Below are 20,967 nucleotides of genomic sequence, written 5' to 3'. Positions count from 1 at the left end.
AGTCAGCTATCATACACTTCCAACCATTACAGCTGTTTGTGTATTTAGAGAATGCAGATGCTACATGGCATAGTCTCTTGCTTCAGTGTTGTAGCAAGCTCATTTCAGGCTCTGTCAACAATAATGAATGTGCCAAAGCCAGCTAGGAGCACAACTTAATCTAATTAATGGGGGAAAAGGTCTTGCATTGCTCTAAAACTTGCATATTGAAATGGAGCTAACGTGTATGGTCATTTGCTGCTGTTTGCTCTAACAGTGCAGTCTGCTTGGGTAGATGAAGACACTTAGAGAAAAATGATCCTCCTCAGAATTAAAACTCACAAAATGCAAGGTGCTTGATTTGCTTTCCTGAAAATTAGATCAAGAAAGACAGTCCTTGTTTGTATGGCAGCATTTGTAATTTAAACTAAGAGTTCTTTTTTCTGTTGCAATCTTTGGATGAAACCTTTTGTTTGGGCTGAAAGAACCTCCTTTGCCTTAAAAACTACTCATCTTGCATTATAAGAATAAAAAATATGTTCACAGACAGCTTAAGCAGGGAAATGGGCCCTTCATCTTATTGTCATTTGCTGGTAGACAGCTTCCCCTTTGTGGTGAATAACTAAATCACTTGGCCTACCAAACTTATTGGCAAAATTATTGATGAATTTTGCAGGACTGGGATTTCATCCTTGATGTTGCTCCTATTACCGTAACCATTTTAGTAGTATTTACAATCTGATCTGCAAAGAGCATGAGGTTGATGTCTAAGAAGCTGTAGTTGGTGCTAAATAGTCATAAGTAGAAGTTTCTCATTTAGAGACTGACACTAGCATAAGCCTGTCTTCAAAGGAGAAGCTTTACTTTTTAGAGGTATTTTTTAAAAGTGAATAATTATGTGTAGCAGCAGAGGTAGTTTTTGTGCCTTGAGGTTTTTGAAACAAGGCAGCCTTTATCTATAAAGCCCTCCACTTCATTTTTTTTTTAATTTTAATCCAAAGTGATCTTAAGTATAAGCATCCTTCATGCCTAAATGCCAAAACCCTTTTTTCTTCCCCCTTCAGAGTTGGTTCTTATGCCCATCTTCCAACAAGGTGTCTGTTATACTTAGTCTGAACACAAGACCTAAGAATTTGCTCATTTACAGCATGGGTACAAAGAAGATGTGAAGTCCATCTGAATGTACTTTCCACCTTTTGGGCTGAATGGGTAATGCATTTCTAGACAAATCCCAAAAAGCTGCTGTTTACCAGACATTATACGAAAGATAAGTATATGCCTGCAAATGTAGTTTCCAATAGTACAGTTACTAGGCTCTGTCCTCCAAATATTCCTTACTGCTTTGAGGGGATACCATACAAGTCCCATCTAGGTAGAGATTAACCTTGTCCACTCTGGAGAATAGGCAGTTTTTCTTACCTGTCAATAATATTTCTCCAGTGGACAATATCTATTTGTGTAATGCCCAAAGCTGTTTCATAATATTGTGTGCTTTACTGCCAATTGGCATTACTAAAAATACTTGCTTGCTTCTGTCCTGGTTCTGCAATGTACCTTGTGAGGGCACTCTTAGTAATTTTTATAATTTTGCATGCCATAAATAAACATTTTTCACTTCAAGCTTGAGTGGGGATCTTTTATTTCTCTAACCAATTTCATTCCAATCAGGTGTGTCTCATTTCTAAGCTTGTAATATTTCTCTGTTCTGCAACTGCTAAGGCGAAAGTATGAGAGAGACTAACAGGAACTGTGAGGGCACTTAAACATTTTTCTGTTGGTTACACCATATCTAGTCAAGTGTGACAGACGTGAAAACCCATCTAGCTAGAGAATGGCATTGACTATTAGAAATACTATTTGCAGGTAAGAAAAATTGTCTATTCCCAGAGTAGTGACATCTAAAATAGGGATAATGTTTTATTTTATTGCCTTATTATGGCTATTTAAAAGATGCCAGTATGTAGTCATATATTACTATCCTTGGCACACTTCCAATAATCATTACCCTACAATGTTTGTGTGTGTAATGCTGTTATCTACAGCTAATAAAACTTACTAAACATTTTTTCTTTAGTTCCTTACCAAGATTACTCTCTCATCAAGAGAGAGAAGTAATAAAGCAAGAAAAAGTCATTTAATATGCAATTGTAGTTATGAAACTGTGGCTTTCATATTTCCACTGTAATGTAGAATACTTTTACTGAAAACTGAACCGTAATTCATTTTTAACACACAAAGATAAGTTTTAGAAACCTGAGATATAGTTTGAGAAAAATATAAGAATCTAAAACAGGCAACCCCTGCTTAATGCTATTTCGCTTAGCACTATTTCTCTATAACACTCATTTGAAATTGATACCTGATTCCACTTGGTGCTGAGCAAGTTTTGTTATAATGCTTGCTTGGGTCATTAAAAACACTTGCGGTCACCATCTTGGGTTGTCAAAGACTTTTAGTTTCGCTTAATGCTTGTTTTGCTTAACACCCAATTTTTCAGGGACCAATTAAGAGCACTAAGTGGGGGTTGCCTGTATAGAGAAAATGAAAATTTTGTTCAGACTTAAGACGTAAATATTTAATGGTCCAGTATCAAAGTGATCAGAGTAATGTACAATGTTGCACAGTATAGTATGAGTTTGTATACACACTGAATATAACTCTTTTGGATTTGCTTTGCTGAAATTCTCATGAGTATTTTTTAGAAAGGTCATAGACTTAAAACTTTTCTTAAGTACTACTGGCTGTTTGAATCTGTAATGCTTTCAGTCAGATTGCCAAGATTTTGAAATATAGGAAAATTAGAATAGGTAATGGCAAACTCCTTATTTCAGAGTGATATGTGTAAAAGGATGCGATACAAGTCTTTTTTATTCCTCATTTGAGCATCTGTTCACCAAAACACAAACATATTCAGTGTGAGTTAAGTGAAATTTAAGCGTGGAATTTAACATATACATATGCTTGCATATTCTTACTCAGGAGGGAAGGAAGATGCTAGTTCCCAAACTTTTAAGTCTCAGTGGAATTAATTTACTCTAGGAAGCATATTGTGTGTTCTGATATGCAAATATCAGATATTAAATAATTTACATGAAGAGCAGGGAGAATTAAGCAGATTTTTGAGGGTTTTCCCCTCTTTCCTATTTTTCTTCTCCATAATGTTAATATAGACATGCATGATATTTGGAGCATTCCACTGAGTGGGAAACCACCTCTTCAAGTATCTTAATAATCCAGGAGCATGAGTAACTTTGACATGGATAGTTTTTAAATATTGCATAGCCGCCCCCGCACTTCCCCTCAAAGCAAAATAGCAATGAAGGTTATAACTCCTGTACTTGTACATCCCTTTCTCTGGGACATTTGGCAAAGAAATGCAATAAGCTTACAATACAGATTAAATAACATTCACTAACTTGTAACTTGCCTGCATCTTTTCTTTTTCTGTCCTCCAGCCCTCATTGTTTATCCATTCTTTTCCTGTGCTTAACTGCTGCAATTGAAAGTACTTCTTGCCTATAATGTACTTTTAATTACGCTTTTGTCTTTCCTTTTCTCTGAGACAGCTTTTCCAATCCCTATGATTCTTGGCTCCTTTTCGTCCCCTGTTCTGTTGTCTGCCATTGCCACTTGCTTTCTCCCCTGTGGTAAGCTTTTTTTCCCCTTTGCTACCCTTATATTATCTTTCTCTTCCTGCTGTATTTAAAAGTCCTTGCTTTCCTCCCTCCCATCATACAGTATATACCTCGGAGGTAATGCAGCATATACCTTGAAGATAATGAGAAAATCAAGTGTCTCTGTTTTCCCAGAATGTGGCTAACATGCATTTTCCCACATTGTTGCAGCCCTTAAGGTAGATCCTAATGCAGCAGACACATATAGGTGGGCTGGGCCATTTTTTTTCTTTTCCCTTTGCTGGTTGTTCCTTAGCTGCTTCTGAGCTGAAAGGCACTTGATATATGGAGCAGAAGAAGCAGTCGGAGGAGTCAAAAAGAGGAAAGGCAGTATCAGCTGTCTGTGCAACAGCTGTGAGAGCCTCTAGAGAAGCAGTTCCCAAGACAGGGATTGCAATGCTTGATTCCTTGGAGTCTACAAATACTCTGTGCCTTCTTAATTAACAGGGTGCAAGGCTTCACTGTTTCACCTGTTTCCCAGTAACTGTCCCATGCCTGTAGTTACCCAATGGTAAGTGAAAGCTAATCCTGGGCAACTAAACGCTTCCTCATTTAGGCGTAAGCTGCCCTGGTTTAGTTGTCACAGTGTGGTAGAGTGGACACAGACAGTTACTGTAGAAAGGCTGAGACATTGGTAAGTTCTACTCACTGATAGTTGCAGGCTTATGTACAGTGGCATACAGCCATACTCAATCATGACTCCATGTGGTTGTGCCTAGAAAAAATTGGGAACTGTTCTCTTAGGAAACTTCTGCAGTGTGGGCCAAATCTAATCTGTGGGGCCATGTCATCTGGTCCAGGGGACTCCCCAGAGCTCTGTAAATATGGCCACAGAAAAGGTGACAGCATTAATTGCTGCAGCTCTGGGAGCAATTAATGCTGCAGTAATTTCTCCCACATCCAAATTTCCAGATTTCTGGGGAGCCCCACAGGCCATGTGACAGCCCTGTATGCAAGATCTTTGGGTTAGGCTGTGGCTGGATCTGAGGTGTGGGGTCGCTTCATGGCCAGATCTGGCATGTGGGGCCCAGCCAGGCTGCCACACTGGATCATACCTGCAGACTAACCCCATGTGCTGACCACATCCACAGGATCTGGCCTGCAGACTGGCACCAGGCTGCTCATCCAGCACATGGCACCAGATGGTTGAGCGCCAATTTGTTGTCTGTTGCTTACATTGTAACAGCGTTTGGTTTTCTGCATATTGGTTCATATGCGGCAGATTTCATTCTCACTGACTGACTTGTACTCCTTTTCACTTGCACTAGAAATATGTGAAGAGAAGCAGCTGTAGAAGGGCTGATGTTGAAATTTTGAAAATGGGGGAAGCTAGTCATGTTCCCAGCCGCTTAATACCACAGCACTGAGGGAGCTCTAAACATTATTCCATAAGTCCAGAGCACTGTCAGTGCCCTGGTGGTAGTAGCTCCCTAACCCATTATCTTCCTACATTTTCAAAGCTCCTAACCAGTTTTGGGGCTACTACTAGCACAGCCGTGCTGGTGTTTATAGAAGCAACATTGCGTACAGCAGTGGTTCTCAACCTTTTTTAGACTTGAGATGCCTGTTGTTAGAATTGACACATCTGTTTTCAGTCATTTTTGACTATGGAAAAATAAGAGGTTTTTTTTCTGTTGTAAAGAACTCAGAAAACCACAGCAGGTCAATGTTTTTAACACAGATTTCCTATTTGAAATATCTGGGGTTATCTTGTTAATCATGTTTGCACATGTAACCATGCTAACGTTTTGTGAAACCTTGCAGCACCCTTGAAAAGATCTCCAGGCACCCTTTGGTGCCTTTTTGGATCTCAGTTGAGAATCACCAGCGTAGTTGTCCGGGTTTTCATATTAGCAGACCCAAAACACGCAATCCCTTTGCATCATCAAAGGGTTGGGCAGTTGATCTGCAGGCTTCTGTTAGAAGCCTTAGGCACATTTACATGTTCATTAAGGAACTTTTGCTAATGCACATTAAATTTAGTACCTCCATTGTGAGGTACTAGAAAAAGGAGCATTAGCCTATTTCAATGCACATGATTTTTGTGATGCTTTAATATGCATTAAAATAGATTAATGCACATTAAAGTGCACATGTAAACACGCCCCTTGAAACTGAGGGGAGATGGTCAGTTTCAGGAGAGCTGTGCTGTAGCAGTGGGCACTTAATGAACATTGATTTGTTCCCATTATATTAAACATAGGTATTTATGTACTTTGGATAAGTGCATCTCTTTTCTTATCTCTCTTTCTCTAGAGGCTATGTACTTCAACAGTATTAGGTTCTGCACTCAAGTTTGGACCCATCTCTCCCTGTAGTTAGTTAGATGTGGGTTGTTTGTTTGTTTTTTAATCATGCTACCCTGATTATGTAATGAAGAAAAAAATGGGATATATTTTCACATGGTAAAGACAGGCTGCAAAAACATAACAGTTAAAAATAAAACTTACTGGTTCACCTTTTATTCATATGTTAAAAAATTGTTAGGCCAGTGTATTTACCAAACTTGACAGCTACCTCATGGTCAATGTCAGACTGCCACTAAGATTCCAGGTATGAGATTAATGTGGCTTTCACTTATCTTTCCCTAAGGCAGTGGGGTTTTGCTGCTGATTCTCATAAGAACACTTTTAAAGTGCAACTTCCATCATACTATTGTAATTGCATTATAGTGATGAAAAGCCAGTTTATAGCTCATCAAGGTATGCTGTCATGGCATATATTATGAACAATTGGCTGCAGTAGATGTGAGTACAAGAATATATTTATTTATTTTTGTAAGGAGGTGGTGATATACTGCTATCATATCTGAGGAAACTCAAAACCTTAGCTCTGGCAAAGCATGCAGAGGTTATTTTTGCTGCAGAAAGCACCTATTAAATTAGAGTTAGTATATGCCAAAGAGCATACAAGTGGTAAGCAATATTTTCCATGTCTAGAATTTATTACACTGACTAATAACCTTTTCATGAGGTTAATCCCAAGCAACTGCTGTTAGTGCTCTGTTTAACATGTCTTGTATCACTTCCCAAGCAACATTCTGTTGCACAAAATGTCTAAAATTGCAAAGCACCAACAATGTCAATTCATTATATAAAACAAATACTCATACCTAATACCCTGGGAAATAGTAATACTTACAAAGGAAGAGTAAATATCTATTATATTGCTTCAGTACAATATCTTATTTGTACTAAAATAATGGACCAGGTGTAAAAAACTTATTTCAATGAGCAACTAATGCCATTTTTGTAGGTCAACTTGTCAGCTAAAAAATGCACTTTTGCTTAAAAATAATACTGACATTTCTTCTGTCAATGTTGCTTAACTTCTTTCACAGAAGAAGAGATTTTCATGCTGTCTTAAGGTAAGACCTATAATGTAACTGTCAAGGTAAAGCGGGATTTGTTTCCTTCCAAAACTGCACAGCTTAGATGGTGTTTCTAATGATTCGTTATCACTGATGTGCTGTAAAGAATCTTTCTGTTGTGATCAGCCAAGAAAATATCAAACAGTTTTACGTCTCCAGACAAAATTTCACCCTTTTGAAATTGAATTTGAATTGCAATTTTTATTATACACTTCACAACTTGAAACTCATTCATACATTATTAGAGCAAAGATTTTTTTTAAAGGAAAAATAACAATACTTATTAACAGTAGTTGGAATAAAACACCTCCCAATGCTTTGTGAAAGTTTGCATTTAATTTAGGTTACTTTTTGGTAAGTGTGTTTTATAAGCATTTTAATTTTAGAAATATTGTTGTTATAACTTTTCTCCCTCCCTCACATTTTATTTTCAGTGGCTGTCTCTGAAACTACTTTTGTCTTGGCATGGTAAGCCATTGAAAGACTATGAACTCTGGGCATTATGCCATGAATGCTTGCTTGCACTGCAGACTTGTACTGATTACCCAGGTAGTGTCTTTTACTGTTTCTTTAGACTATAAATGTGTATTAACTGCTTAATGTTTTACTTAGATTGCTGATGAATCTCTATATGATGGGTTTTTTTGCTCTGTGTGAATAAATACATAAATTATGTTTCTTCTGTAATTCAAATGAATCCTGAAATTATAAATGACTGTGGTTAACGTTAAATTTTTATGCTGTGAATGTAAGCTTCAATAATGTAGACAGTATTGGAAGAAAGTGTGTGGGTTTTTTTCTCCCCTCCTGACTTTGGTGTATGAGTAAATTAATCCTTGATATCTAAAAATGGAATAAATCAGCTTAGAAACGTTAGGAGTGAGAATCCATTATCTGCTGTTAGGAAGCCTTCATGCCAGAGGAAAGAGAGGCTCTAAGCCTCTGCTTGTTGTCTTGCCATCCTGGATTTGTTTGGGACACCTGGTGTTGGGGGCCCCTTTAATGTATAGCTGCTAGAGATGTGGGTTTTCCAGAAAATTTTGAATAGGAAAATTTTCTGGAAATTTTTCCAATGCCCGACATAGAGCGTGATCTGTTTTAGCATGTTTATTTGACTTACATTTAGTAAACAAAACTAAAAAAGTAACCCCATGTTAATTTTATGTCCCCAAAGCCACAAGTATTTGAATTGAAATATTTGATTAGTAAAAAAAATTAAATACAGCACACTTAACGTGGTTAAATGTTATATTCAAACAAATTCAAAGCTTTATGTGGAAAGAAATTATTTTTATTGGAATACTTTTAAAAATGTAAAGACGATACACAGTAGCATGTACTTCCCTTGCATTGTTTGTTTTAATTTAAGGGGAAAAAAGGAATGCACTAAAAACTGTTGACACACTAATTTTAGCACACCCAAAGAACTGTTCATGATATGCTGTGGTTGTCCACTCATCTGCTTCAACAGTGTTTAACTCTCTTCCGCTGAGGTCATTGCGGCACCTTCAGTATCACTGTCACTAGCTGTAGAATCACTTGCATGACTTATTAGTTCCATTTCAGAATCAGATTGAGGCAAATCTGATTCAGAACTACTTGAACCATGTTCTCTTTCGCTAAAGGATGGTTTTACCAATGAGTCTGTGGGTAAGGGTAACTTATCACACTTCATCTTCACTAATTGTGCTTCTGACTGATTCTCCAGCAGCAAGAGATTTTGAAATAGAAACAAGCTTAGCGGTGTGTTCATTTGTTAGTCTGCTCCTCTTTTTTGTCTTGATTGAGCTGAAAGCCTTCCAATTCCATTCACAAGAAGCTGCTGTTGGTGGAATACTTTGGCTCCTTAGAGCAATCCTGGACAACAGTCAAGTGTTACAGTATCCCTTCCACCATGTAAGAGGAGATGTATTCTCTGCTGCCCACCAAATGATGTCTTTGCTCCAGAGTTCTTTCTCTTGTGTGGTACTCAGCAATATCTGTTGTCAAGGCTATTTCGTCAATGTTGGGGACATTCTTAGCTACTTCCATAATTGTATCAGGAGCCGTAGATAATTCATCTTCTGATAAATGTTGTCCTCTGTGTTGAGGATCTAAAAAGCTTGCTGCCAGGTGAACTGGATGAGAGCAAAACTCAGATCTGTTAGTAAACATTTGTTTTACTTCTTTTTTGGGTAGAGATGAAAAAGTGAAAAGCTCAATTAAATTTTCATTCAGTTGTTTGAAAATCTCTGGAATATTCTTAGTGTATACTCTTGGAAAGGCCTGGTGTATCACCTTCAAGTTTCTGAATTGCCATTAAAACTGTTAGTAGCAAATTGAATGCTCCTTGAACTTCAACCCAGAACACACCATTGTCAAGACTCTGCTTCCAAATGTTCACGGGAATAATCTGGCATACTGTGTCATCTATTGAAGCACACTGCAAACGGTTATTTGTGCACAGTAAACTATGTAAACACTAGGAGTGTGTGAAAGGGGCCTTATTTGATTTGGATTTGGATTCGGCCCGAATCAGGGACAGTGATTCAATTCGTTGATTCCAGTCACTGTCCCTGATTCAATTCAGTCGAATCTGAAGATTCAATGCTGATTCAGAGAATCAGCAGTTCAGACATAGACACAGCTTTAAATGTTTTTTTTCTACGTATGTTGAGGTACCGGGGGTGGCTCATGAATGCTGCAATACTGGGGCAGGTGGAGCGTCCCACAGGAGCACGGGGGGTGGCCCTGCATGCTCAGCGGCAAACCCCCAAGTGGACCAGAAGTACTTTGGATGCAGGGTGACCCTGGGTGCCCCCCCCCCCGGACCCAGGAGGCACCCGTCACTGAGCCGGGGGGGCGTGGGGGGACCCCCAGCACACTCTCCGGTGGACTCGGAAGTGGGCCGGAAGTGTTTCTGGTCCACTTCCAGGTCTGCTGCCAGTGCAGTGGGGAATGCTCTGTGTATTGCAGCATTCACGAGCCACCTGCTACCTAGAGGTATGTAGAAACAATATTTACAGCTGTGTCTAGGTCTGAATTGCCAAATCTCTCTGAATCAATTTCAAGGGTTCCGATTTGATTCTAAGAGATTAAAGGGTCCTCTGATGTGATTCAGATTTGGAGATTTGGCCACTGAATTGGGCCAAATCTCTGACCGAAGCTTCGCACAACCCTAGTAGACACTTTGTAGCCGAGCCCCATGTAGTGTCTCCTGACGATAAAAGTGCACTTTCCTTCCCCTGCTTCTCTTTCCATAATTTCTTCAAAGTCTGATTAGAAACATGATGATTGTGGAATACCTTCACAATTGCTTTGCAGTTTGCCAATATTGTCATCATTGTATTCACACTTTACCATGTCCTTTGCCAGAAGATTCATCCCATGAGCAATACGGCCAAATACTATTAAATGCGGATACTTTGCCTTTCACTTTTGCCATACAGCTTTCATGTTACTCACATTATCAGTTACAAGGGCTTGTGCCCTGGAGGGACCTGTACTTTCAGTCTCTTTGCTCAGTAGTTTGGCTATGTATTCACCTATATAATGAGAAGATTTGGTAACAGTTGCTTTTAGGAATATTGGTTCAGCTGTTGCTAACATAATGTTCAATAAAGGATTTATGTATATCAGCCCACTGATCTGACATCAGAGTCAGGGATTCTGCTTGACCAATCCTTTGAATAACCATTGTTTGAACTCTGTCATACTGTCTATCTAATAGAGAATGTGATATGCGATAATGTGACGGTAACTTATATGATGGGCGAATTAGTTTGTGACGTTCCTTCCAATAATTGATTTTTTCAGTTATGGAAAGAGGTGTATCACTTACAAATATAACTTGAGCTAATGTCTCACTTGCTTTTTTTTTTTTTATCTTCTTTTGACATTTTGTCCACAAAGCTTGACAAAAAGCTTGACTGTCTTGAACAGCTACTCGTTAGGGGCATGCGAAGCTTCAGTTGCCGATTCGATTTAGAGAAGATTTGACCCAATTCAGAGACTGAATCACTGAATCTGAATTGAATCAGGAGACAAAAAACCCCTCGGAAACATTCGGAAAAAGATTTGGAGGTTCAATGATTCAGAAGGCAGTCTTGCCAGGAAACAGAAACTAATAATAGGGAGGGGTAGCAGGGGAGGAAAGACTGACATCTGTAGCTGGTCAGTGACTGTAATCTTTCCCTGAGTCCCCTTTCAGTCGCAGTGCACTGGGGGAGGGATGTTGAAACAGCACATTATCCTCTGTCTACAGCCTTTCTGTCCCTTTTGTGAGCTGTTTCTGCCTGAGCACTGGGAAGGCCCCCTGTTACAGGCTACCATCCCTGCTGTTTTCATCCTGCTGTGCCTTAACACATGCACAAAGTCACAAATGTTACGCGTTTTGCTTTCAGGAGTTTGAGGTGTAGTGTCACAGAAACCCCTGCACCTACCTCCTTCAAACTTGGCAGCCTTCATGCCCTCAGAAGGGGCTACCATCTCTGTTGTTTTCATTCAAATCTGCCAAACAGTGACAAAATTATAGGTAATTCAGCTATTCCCCATTTATAGTTTATGGCCGAATCACTGAATCTCTCCGAATCCCGGCCGAATCTTTCAAAGCTGATTTGGAAGAATTGTTTCTGACTCTGATCCGAACCTCCAATTCAAATCACTGTTCTCTGAATTGGCCGAATCTGAATTGAATACTTCCCTATTTACACAGGCCTACTACTCATGGTGGATCACATATTTGGTGACAGTGATCTTGAAAGTGAGGATCCTGCTGCTTCTTCCCCCAGACCTGGCAGCTAAACATTTTCATTCTCCATTTTTTGCAAATCTGATATTTCACTTGAGCTACCAAGTTCCTGCAACAAAAGGAGGAAAATGTTTTTATTTTAGCCTATCCTAGTTTGGCCTCATCTATCAGAAGGAGAAGCAGCAGAAGGGAGCTTCCTACCACCCTCTCTGCCAAAAAGAACACTCTGCTGCTCAACTTGCTGCTCAGTTGCCCTGGGACTACAGAGCAAAAAGGAAGTATAGTTTGGCCTCTGCAATCAGCCAGAGGACTAAGCTTACTCTTCTGGGTTGAAATAGTTAACTATTTATTATGTCATTTAAAAAATTATATAGTGTTAAGTCTAAGCCACTTTGGGTTCTTAGTGCAAGCAGAAAAGCAGGATACAACAATTTTAAATTTAAAAAAATAGTCCAGAGTTACATTAATAACTTTTAAAATTACAATGTTTTAAAACTATTTAGATGCTAGTGGTGCTAGATAAGCTATTTTGCTATGTGGTGTTTAATATATTCATTTGTTTACTTACATAAGATTCCTGAAGTACACTTTTCTCAGATGATGTTCTTCCACCAGTTGGTTGTTAGCTTTCTGTATATGGATTGTACTCTTTCAGGACAGTTTTTACATGTTATTAAATGTTTCTTCATTTTTGTTGCGTTATTAGCATACTCCTGCCCGCAATATTTACGTCTAACAACTTTCTTCCTTTCTTTAGTGGCTTGAAATTCACTGTAATGATGCCCCACACTAGTTGGTTTTTTTTTTCCTGATTAGGCATTATGATGACTACTTCAAACCAAAAGCACTAAAAAACTAACAGATCTTATGCAAACACTTCCAACTTTCCCAACTCAAGAAAAGAAATGAAACGCTGCTCTGAGTGTTTTGCTGAACTGAAAGTGAAACACAAATTAATCTGTTTTAGTTTTGGTTTTGTTCTCATTTGCAGGCTAAGATGAAATAAGAACTTTAGCTTTGGTTTTTATGTGACCTGCACAGCCAATTAGGTGAATTCAGGACTTGATTTTTGGTTTGAAGTATGTGAGTGTATTTATCCTCCTGTTTATAAATCAATTATATATACTCTCTCACACACTTCCTAGGGATAATCACCTGAAAAACATTAATTACAACTTTGAAATAGCCAAACTTGCCTAATATTGCATTGGAATTTATTCATTGTTACTAATGAAGCTTATGAGACAATGAATTTTAGAAATAGAAAATTTCTGACAGAAAAATAAAGCACTGGAAAATTTTCCAGAACATTTTGCATTGAAAATGATCCACCCCACATCTCTGACATCTGCCTCACTGAAATCTCAACCTTGCTGTGGCACTGCCCATGGTACATTCATAATGCCAGATTCCAGAAGAATATGATCAGAGGGCAGCTTTACCTATTCTTTTATAGGTTACAGAACTTCATCCACCCAGAAACAGGCATTTTAAAGTCCTTTTATTCTATGCTCTTGGTCTAAGATGGAATAGAGAGACTGAAGTGGAGAGAGGATTTCATGAGTGTTCTAAATTTAAAGATAATATCAAATGATCATTATGCTAATATAAACTGCAAAAGCTTTTTCTGAGACAAAACAGAGGCTTCCTTCCACGCACTCTCCTTTGCTTTTTCTTGATTTAAAAATTCCATTTACACGGTTGGAAATGAGCGGTGCAGGGTAGGGGACAAATAGGAGGAGGGGCAGAAGCTATGGCCCAGACTCAGATTCTGGACTGGGCCAAAGCCAGAACCACAGCAACTGTCTACGTTGTACTTGAATCCATGTTGAATGGGGGAAGTGGAGAAACTAGTCTTAGATTTGGATAAATATAGAAGGTTTATGTGTCCTTCAAGCCCTGTCACTCTTCCTCACAGCATTAAATAACGGTACTGCTATAGAGAGATTATTTCAGTACTATAGTACATAGTTCTTACGTTTGGAAAGACTTCAAAACACTTTGGATACAGTCAAGTGTATCCTAATATAATATGCTTAGCCAGTCTGTACTCATGGTGTTTCCAGAATAGATGAGTCTTTAAGATAATAAAGTAGATTTGTGGTTTGGGATCTGTACTTTGCTATCTTATAAAAATGAAATCAACAGTTTAGATATTAAGGTTGTGACACACAAACCAATGAAGTGAGGTAACTTCTATAATATCTTTTAGTCTTTGTTCATCTTTCAGGGTGTGATCTTAAACTAAATCTTGTTCTTCACATTTAAAAGCCTTCTGTTTCTTTGCCAATTCATAGAGAGGGATTTTGGTGTTGAAGAGTATGTCTCTGCCCTAGAATGCCTTAAAGATTCTCAGAAGTAGTAGAAGAAATATTTAAAACTGACTATTTTTAATAATCTTTGAATAGTTCTTCCAGCATACCCTTTTAAATTATCATTTAATTTATTTTCATTTTTCTTTCAGTTGAATGTTATGTATTTTAAGACCTTTTTGTTTCAATGTAGGCATGCAAGTGATTAGGTGATGTGTGATGATTAATTATAGGAAAATGGAGATCTAGAGACAGAGATGGTCAAAGCCATTAAGTGTTCATATCCGGACACATTAAAAAGAACAATTTTGTTAATAAAATTCCTTTTTAGGAAAGACTTCCCCTTTTCCCTTTTATAAAATAGGAAGTAGTCCAAGTACATATCACAAGCCATATTGAAAAATACATCATCAAAAAAATTTACAACCTGAGAGTTTCAGATAGAATTCTTTTTATCTTGCTTGGCACATGCAGAGTGTGATGTTAGAAAAATACACAATTAATAGTACTTGTACTGTCCATTATATACTGTTATGTAGGGAAGTAATACATTTATTTTTAATGTGTATATAGACCCATTTACAGTAGCTTCATTGTTTAACAGGCTTAGTCCAGAACTGTTATGAAAGAAAACTATTTTGCTGTTTGAAAAAAAATATGCAGTGCAGAGTTACTGACTATAATTGAAGATCATACTTGCAAGAGTACTTGATATATAAGTAGCCCTAAAATCTAGATCTTACAAGCTTTTCTATGGGAAGACCCTCACTGACAGCCTTTGGGATGTGTTTTGGGGTGCCTGATATCTATATAGATTAATTTATAGTTCGGGACCTGAGTTCCCACATAAATATATCTAGACCACTATGATAAACTAGTGTGTGCAGCCTGTTCCCTGGCCCCCACTTCAAGACCTACATATTTTTAAAGTTAAAACTAAAAACCCATAAGAGGCACTAAATAAGGCTTTAACAACATGGTGCTACAATTTTGTATTATAATTCACAATGAATCAGTAAGATTGCACAAGCAAATTGAAAAAAAATGTAAGTTTGCAAATAATACTTCTGTCTGAATTATTCCATCTGAAAGTCTCATATCTACTAATCCATGAGGTTACTGTAACTAAAATAAATTACCGAAAACAGTTGGGATTTTTTTCCCCCTGTAATTTCAATTTTGCACATTTGGTTGCACATTCAGTATAATTGCCTTCACTCATTTATTGGTCCACTGCAGCCTATTGCACAAGCCCAGTGATACCACTTGCACTGCCCTGTAGCAGTGTTTATGGGGCAATTCTTCTAGTTAAGCAAAAGGGTTTTTTTCTAGTAACAGCAGCAATAAAACTGAACCAGAGGCATAGCAAGCTCCTGTACTGCCCTGGACAGTGTGGGGTGGGAGGGGATTCTTACCAGCCCCAGCTCCCTCCACCCTCTGGTGGCAGCAGCTGCTGCTGCTGCAGTAGCAAGGGAACAGGCTGCTACAGCTGAGGAGCAAGCTTGCTGCACCAGGAGCACCAGACTGCTACCCCTCCCACCCCCTGGAAGTCTTTACTTTTTCTCATCAGATTAGGACTAAGGGTCTCATCCTACAAATGTCTGTAGGAAAAACTTGTCTTCATTAAGCCTATTTATGTGCATAAAGCTATATGAACATGAGGACTTGCAGGACTTGGCTCTAAATCTTAAAATTCCCTAAGGAATTGTGGATCAAGCTTGCTGCCAGACATGCATACAGTTGCCTTTCCGGTAGGAATGCACTGATAAAGATCGTCTTGCCTGATACAAATAGCCAAATATTCACCAGGCATATCAGCTGATACCAATCTGAGAACAGATTTATAGGAATGCAGCCAGGCAGCGTAGAGAGCAGCACCCTGCATGTAAGTCTGTGGAAACAAAAGGGTTTGGGGGAGAGAAGGGGCATGTGGGGGCAGATCAAGGCCCCCACAGTGAGGGAAGGATGGGTTGGGGCAGGGGCTAGCCCTGGGGGCACTGCCCAGCCAGGGTTGTGAATGGGATCCTAGGGCTGGGGTGGGGAGTGGGATGGAGCTGTGGGCAGCTCATCCAGGAGTTCAGCATCCCATTTAAAAATGGTGGTATTGGCACTTGAACTAAAGCTTTCAAATAAACTTTTGTTTAAGCACTGCCACCATCATATGTAAGCACAGGGACAATTCGAGAGCTGAGCAAGGCAAGGGCAAATGCAAGCTGCCAGTTAAAGGTTCGGGGCTCTCCACCCTGCTGCCTTTTCCCTGGGAGCCCCACATTGGCCATGCAGCTCTTGTCCAGCTGGCAGTGAGAGGCACACCTTGATGCTTCCACTGCTGTTGGGTTGGCAGGGGATGCATAGCCAGCATGGGGCTCCTGGGGCAAAGGCAGCAGAATGGAGAACCTCGAGTCCACAGCAAGCAGCCCCCATCTGCCCTCACCTCATACACAAATCTGGGGGGCACATGCCCCCCATATAGCCCCTGGGGGTGCATGCAGTTGCAGGGAGCTGCTCCCCCCATGCTCCCTGGACAAGCTGCCCATGGCTCTGTCCTACTGCCCACCCCAGTCCTGGGTTCTGTTTATCACCCTGGCTGGGCAGCACTCCCAGCCTCTGCCCCAGTCCCACTCTCTCCCTCACTGTGGGGGCCTCAATTTGTGCCTGCCTGTGCCCCTTCCCTTCCCCTCCACAGACTTACCTGCAGGGCGCTGCTCTCCACACTGGCTGCATTCCTGGCCATGTGCATGCTGCAACTGTGTGCATGCACGTAGCACCCAGGGCCCCAGCCAGAAGGCACATTCCATTTATTGGTACTTTGTTAGCTACACTGGCCCAAAAAAGCCAATAGCCATTAATGTTATTTTTCCTTTTATCAGTGCCAATCTGATATGCCACTAATATATTGGTGCACCTCTATTTTACAGCATTTTGTTCAGCCCCTTGCACACTCAATTTTATTCTGCAGCAATTGAAACCCTTGGCATTACATCTTGGAGTAGTTTTTAACTACTTTACTTTATTACCTGGTTTGTGTCACAAACTTAGTTTTATTTAATTGTTTGCACAAAAACTTTATCTGTCCTATCATGTATGAGTGCCACTATTTAATTTTTTTGAACAGTATTTAATAATTATTTGCCACACCAGTAAATACAACTATTATTCAAAGGGAATGCTTTGTTATAATTATGGTTCTCTTGCTGTTTCACAGCGTGTTTATGTTTGGACTCGGTTCTTATTGACTGCCATGGAAACATTCTTTTTGCACCTCCAAAAGATGAAGGTAAATTGATTAAGAGCATATTTTTATTTCCTTTCTGTTTTTGCAGCTGGAAGGACAGCATATATGTTATTTCTTGGTTTTGCTTTTTCTTCTTTTCTTAGGATCTTATGACACATTTTATTTGGCTCCTGAAATTGATGAAGAGGATATTGTTACTGAGAAGGTAATGCCACAGGATGCGAGGTATCTTGCATGTGTGTAGCTATATATCTTCTATATATAAGAGTTGTGTAACCTCTTCTTTTTATTGAGGCTAAATATTCCAACATTCAAGGACTAAAGTATCAAATGTTTGGGGCATGGTGGTGGCATGTATATGTAATACCCCTCCATGGGGCACTAACTGCTGCTGGTGGCAATTTGTAGAACCCGAGGACACCAGCTAGACCCATCCTTTTGGGTTCCTTTAGGTTAACGAGAAATCTCAGCATCCTGGTATGGGGATACCTCCAGTAACAGCACTCTGACAGAACAGGTAGCTATTTACAATATTTATTATTTACATTCTGTATAGATATGTACAAATATATATTCAGATGTTTACGTACGCACATATATATTTGTATACATACACCACTATCTATTCTAAGGTTGAATTCATAACTCAGTTAATTTAAGGAATAGTGATAATGAACATCAATGCTTATAAATATGTAACTTTGTAACAACACATATACTCATATAGGTAGGTGATCACACCCCTGGTAGAGCAACAGTAGGTCTATTCCCCATATAGTAAGGCAACCTGTGCGTCCAAAACCCAAAAGAAACAAAAAGGGGACATCCCATCTTTGCGTAAAATGCTACAGTCCCAGTGGATCTGTGGTAGACACCCAGAATAACAGCCTTTCAGTTGACCACTGTGGTCTTGAAATCACTTTAGTTCAGGCAAGTGTAATCAGGTGGGAGCGATGGGAGCTCCCTCAATGGCCCTGGGGCTCTACTCCTGATACCAGCTGGTACCCTTGCTTGGCCTCCTGTAACAGAAACAACTTTCTCCCCATGACACCCCTTTAGACCCCTCAGACAGGGCTGGTGGGTCTACTTTCCTGGTTGTTCGCTCCCAGAGTCCTCCTTAATGTTCAAGTTTAGTGCTTGCTTCAGGGGGCTCCCCCTCCTGTTGCCCTCAGCTGCACTCCCCTCTGGGCCCCCCTTTAATCAGACCCAGGACTCACCTCTGGGCTCTGCTCGCTTCCCTCACTCACACAACTGGTGGCTCAGCACCTGCAGCCTTCCACACTCGCTGTTCCAGCACCCCAATGAGATCCCTGCTGCAACCCCCCGGCGGGTTTTTTCTTTCTTTTTTTGTTTTCAGTTCCCCAACCATCTCCGATGGCCAACCTTCTGTACCAGATCTCCACGGCCAGCCAGTCCTGGCTACGAAATTCCAGGTCTCTGAGAGGGGCCCTGTTTCCCAGGCCTGAAAGTATAATTCCCTCAGTCCTTTCATTCTGGTGTCCTCACAGGGACAAAAATCTCCCAGGCTCAGCCCGGGTTTTTGCACACCACAGGACACCCCCTACCCCTTCCTTCTGTTGCATATAAAATTGTAGAGTACTCTTCCCCTTTTCTTCCTTCTACTAATCTCCAAATGTTGGAGTATCTATTAAATATATATATTCTTAATAGATTCCTATCAGTTAATTTCTTAAGTCACTTTACAGTGGAAATGGCACTGAAGACGTGTTTCAAAATTCGGTAGTTAATGATAAAACATGTTACCTTTTTTTGTTTTAACTGTTTCTGCAACAAATATGTTTAGTTTAGAAGCAAGATTTTTTTAAATTCAGCCCTACAAACTCCTATTTATTCTGAAACTCAATAATAACAGGTGTAGCACATCATTTTCAGCTCTGATGGATACCTTTGCAAATCCATTGCCCTTCACTAGTCAGGTGTGCAAGTTGGCGTAGACCGAAATTCATACTCTTTTGTGTCTGTCCTGTGCAGAGGAGCACAAACTTACAATTTTTTTCTTTACCAATAGTTAACATATGACTAATTCTTAGTGGATCTGTGTGCACAAGATACTACATTTGAGTAGTTTTCAGAATTTCACTCAGTTCATAAGAAATTGATATCCTGCAATGAGAAAAGAAAAAACTGCTTTTGAATTTTACTTCAAGCCAAGTTTTGACTTGTCAACCTGGCTGTAAGAAAGAAAAAAAAAAGACCATTTTTTTTCTTTCTTTTATTGACTCAAATATTCTTTTCTAACTGAGTGAGTGGCTTTAGTGTGGGCAAGAGGCTTTTCAAAATCTTCAGGGCTCAAGCTGTGGTTTGAACTAAACCTGAAACTGAAGATGTCATAAGAAGCTGGAAAGTCAGGATCCCAAGGCCTGCCAGTCTTCCTTCTTTTATTTTTTTCCTTTCAAATATTTAAAATAAAAAATCTTTCTTTTCCAGGTGTGCATGTTTGTGTACAAGAAGTTGAGGAGGGACAGGGAAAATGAAAAAATCTAGGGTAGCTATCCACCTCCACATTGTGGTGGTGGAATTACCATTTCCACCACCTTTTGTATGAAAGGTTGCCCATGTTGATTGCATAATATTACCTTTCCTAATAGATGTGCCCCTATCACTTTGTGTGTCTATTTAATACAACATACGCATCACTTTAATCTCTGGGTACCTGTTTACCTGTAGGATTTCCTGATGGAATGGCTCCTTAATGGGATCTCTTGCAGATAATGTGATATTTTTAGGAATTATTCCCATTTCCTTCCCCCTGTCACTCCCATTTCAATAGCTATTTAAAATCTTAAAAGAACACATACAAAACAAATCATGATTTTTTTTTTGCCATTGAGCTCGGGATTAAACTTTGCTTTTTAATCAGCTACAGAACATAACATTCATAATTTTTTAAACCATTGCCAGAATTTCCAAGAGTTTTTGTTCTAGAAAGAGGACTCTTCCCCTTATTTCCTTTGTCCTTAGATCTGAATCAGAGGACATAGCTCTTTCTCAGTGCTTACACTGAAGTGCTTTTGAAAGCTGATAAGTTCTAGTACAGAACAAATTGGAAGCAATTGTTCCATAACACTTAGATGCCAGAAAATTACTCACACCTAAGGCAAACTGACCTGGTCAGTTAGAGCATAAATAGGTTGTACCTCCTGTACCTGCTAAATCAGGTATTTGATGATTACAGTGTGGCAGTTGTGGTGATGCCAATCACATTAAGTGGGTTGAATAGTCATTTTAAAGGAAACAGAAAAATGGTTAGCCCTGTTAGGGGTTAGCATCTGACGAGGTAGGCCTACAAAAGCTCTTGCCTTTCTGAACCGGTTAGCGTCTAAGGCCTTTGACACGCGTTATTTTTGTGATCAACTGTTGCTCCCATGGCAACAACTGATTGAAACCGAAGACAGCTGTAGCTGCTGGTGCCTGTGGGTTGCCTGCGAGCCCTTTAAAGTCAGCAAAATCTGAGCGGTCGCAAAGCTTCTCGTGTGTGGATGACCTCTACCTGACTCAGGATGTCTATGGGCCAATGAGAGGCAAAGCACTGCTTGACCTGGTACTGGCTACAGGGGATGACCTAATCGGCGACCTAGTAATCGATGGGAAGCTGTGTGACAGCGACCACGAGCTGCTCGCCTTCACCATCCGTCGTAAAGCTGGCA

General features: G+C 39.7%; 1 protein-coding gene across 1 annotated transcript in view; it reads left to right on the top strand.

Annotated features, from left to right (window-relative positions):
• KNDC1 (kinase non-catalytic C-lobe domain containing 1) overlaps positions 1 to 20,967 on the top strand; it is a 145,287-nt gene that overhangs the window by 71,134 nt on the left and 53,186 nt on the right. Inside the window, exons 8-10 of the mRNA XM_090058721.1 lie at positions 7,458 to 7,572; positions 17,270 to 17,341; positions 17,443 to 17,504. Of these exons, the coding sequence (XP_089914847.1) occupies positions 7,458 to 7,572; positions 17,270 to 17,341; positions 17,443 to 17,504 (249 nt within the window). The remainder of the gene's footprint in view (positions 1 to 7,457; positions 7,573 to 17,269; positions 17,342 to 17,442; positions 17,505 to 20,967) is intronic.

The sequence above is a fragment of the Crocodylus siamensis genome, chromosome 7 (assembly GCF_052110815.1).
Source record: "Crocodylus siamensis isolate JL-2025a chromosome 7, ASM5211081v1, whole genome shotgun sequence".
NCBI classification, from domain to species: domain Eukaryota; kingdom Metazoa; phylum Chordata; order Crocodylia; family Crocodylidae; genus Crocodylus; species Crocodylus siamensis.
Note: the sequence above shows the minus strand (reverse complement) of the source record. Positions and strands in the feature narration are given on the sequence as shown.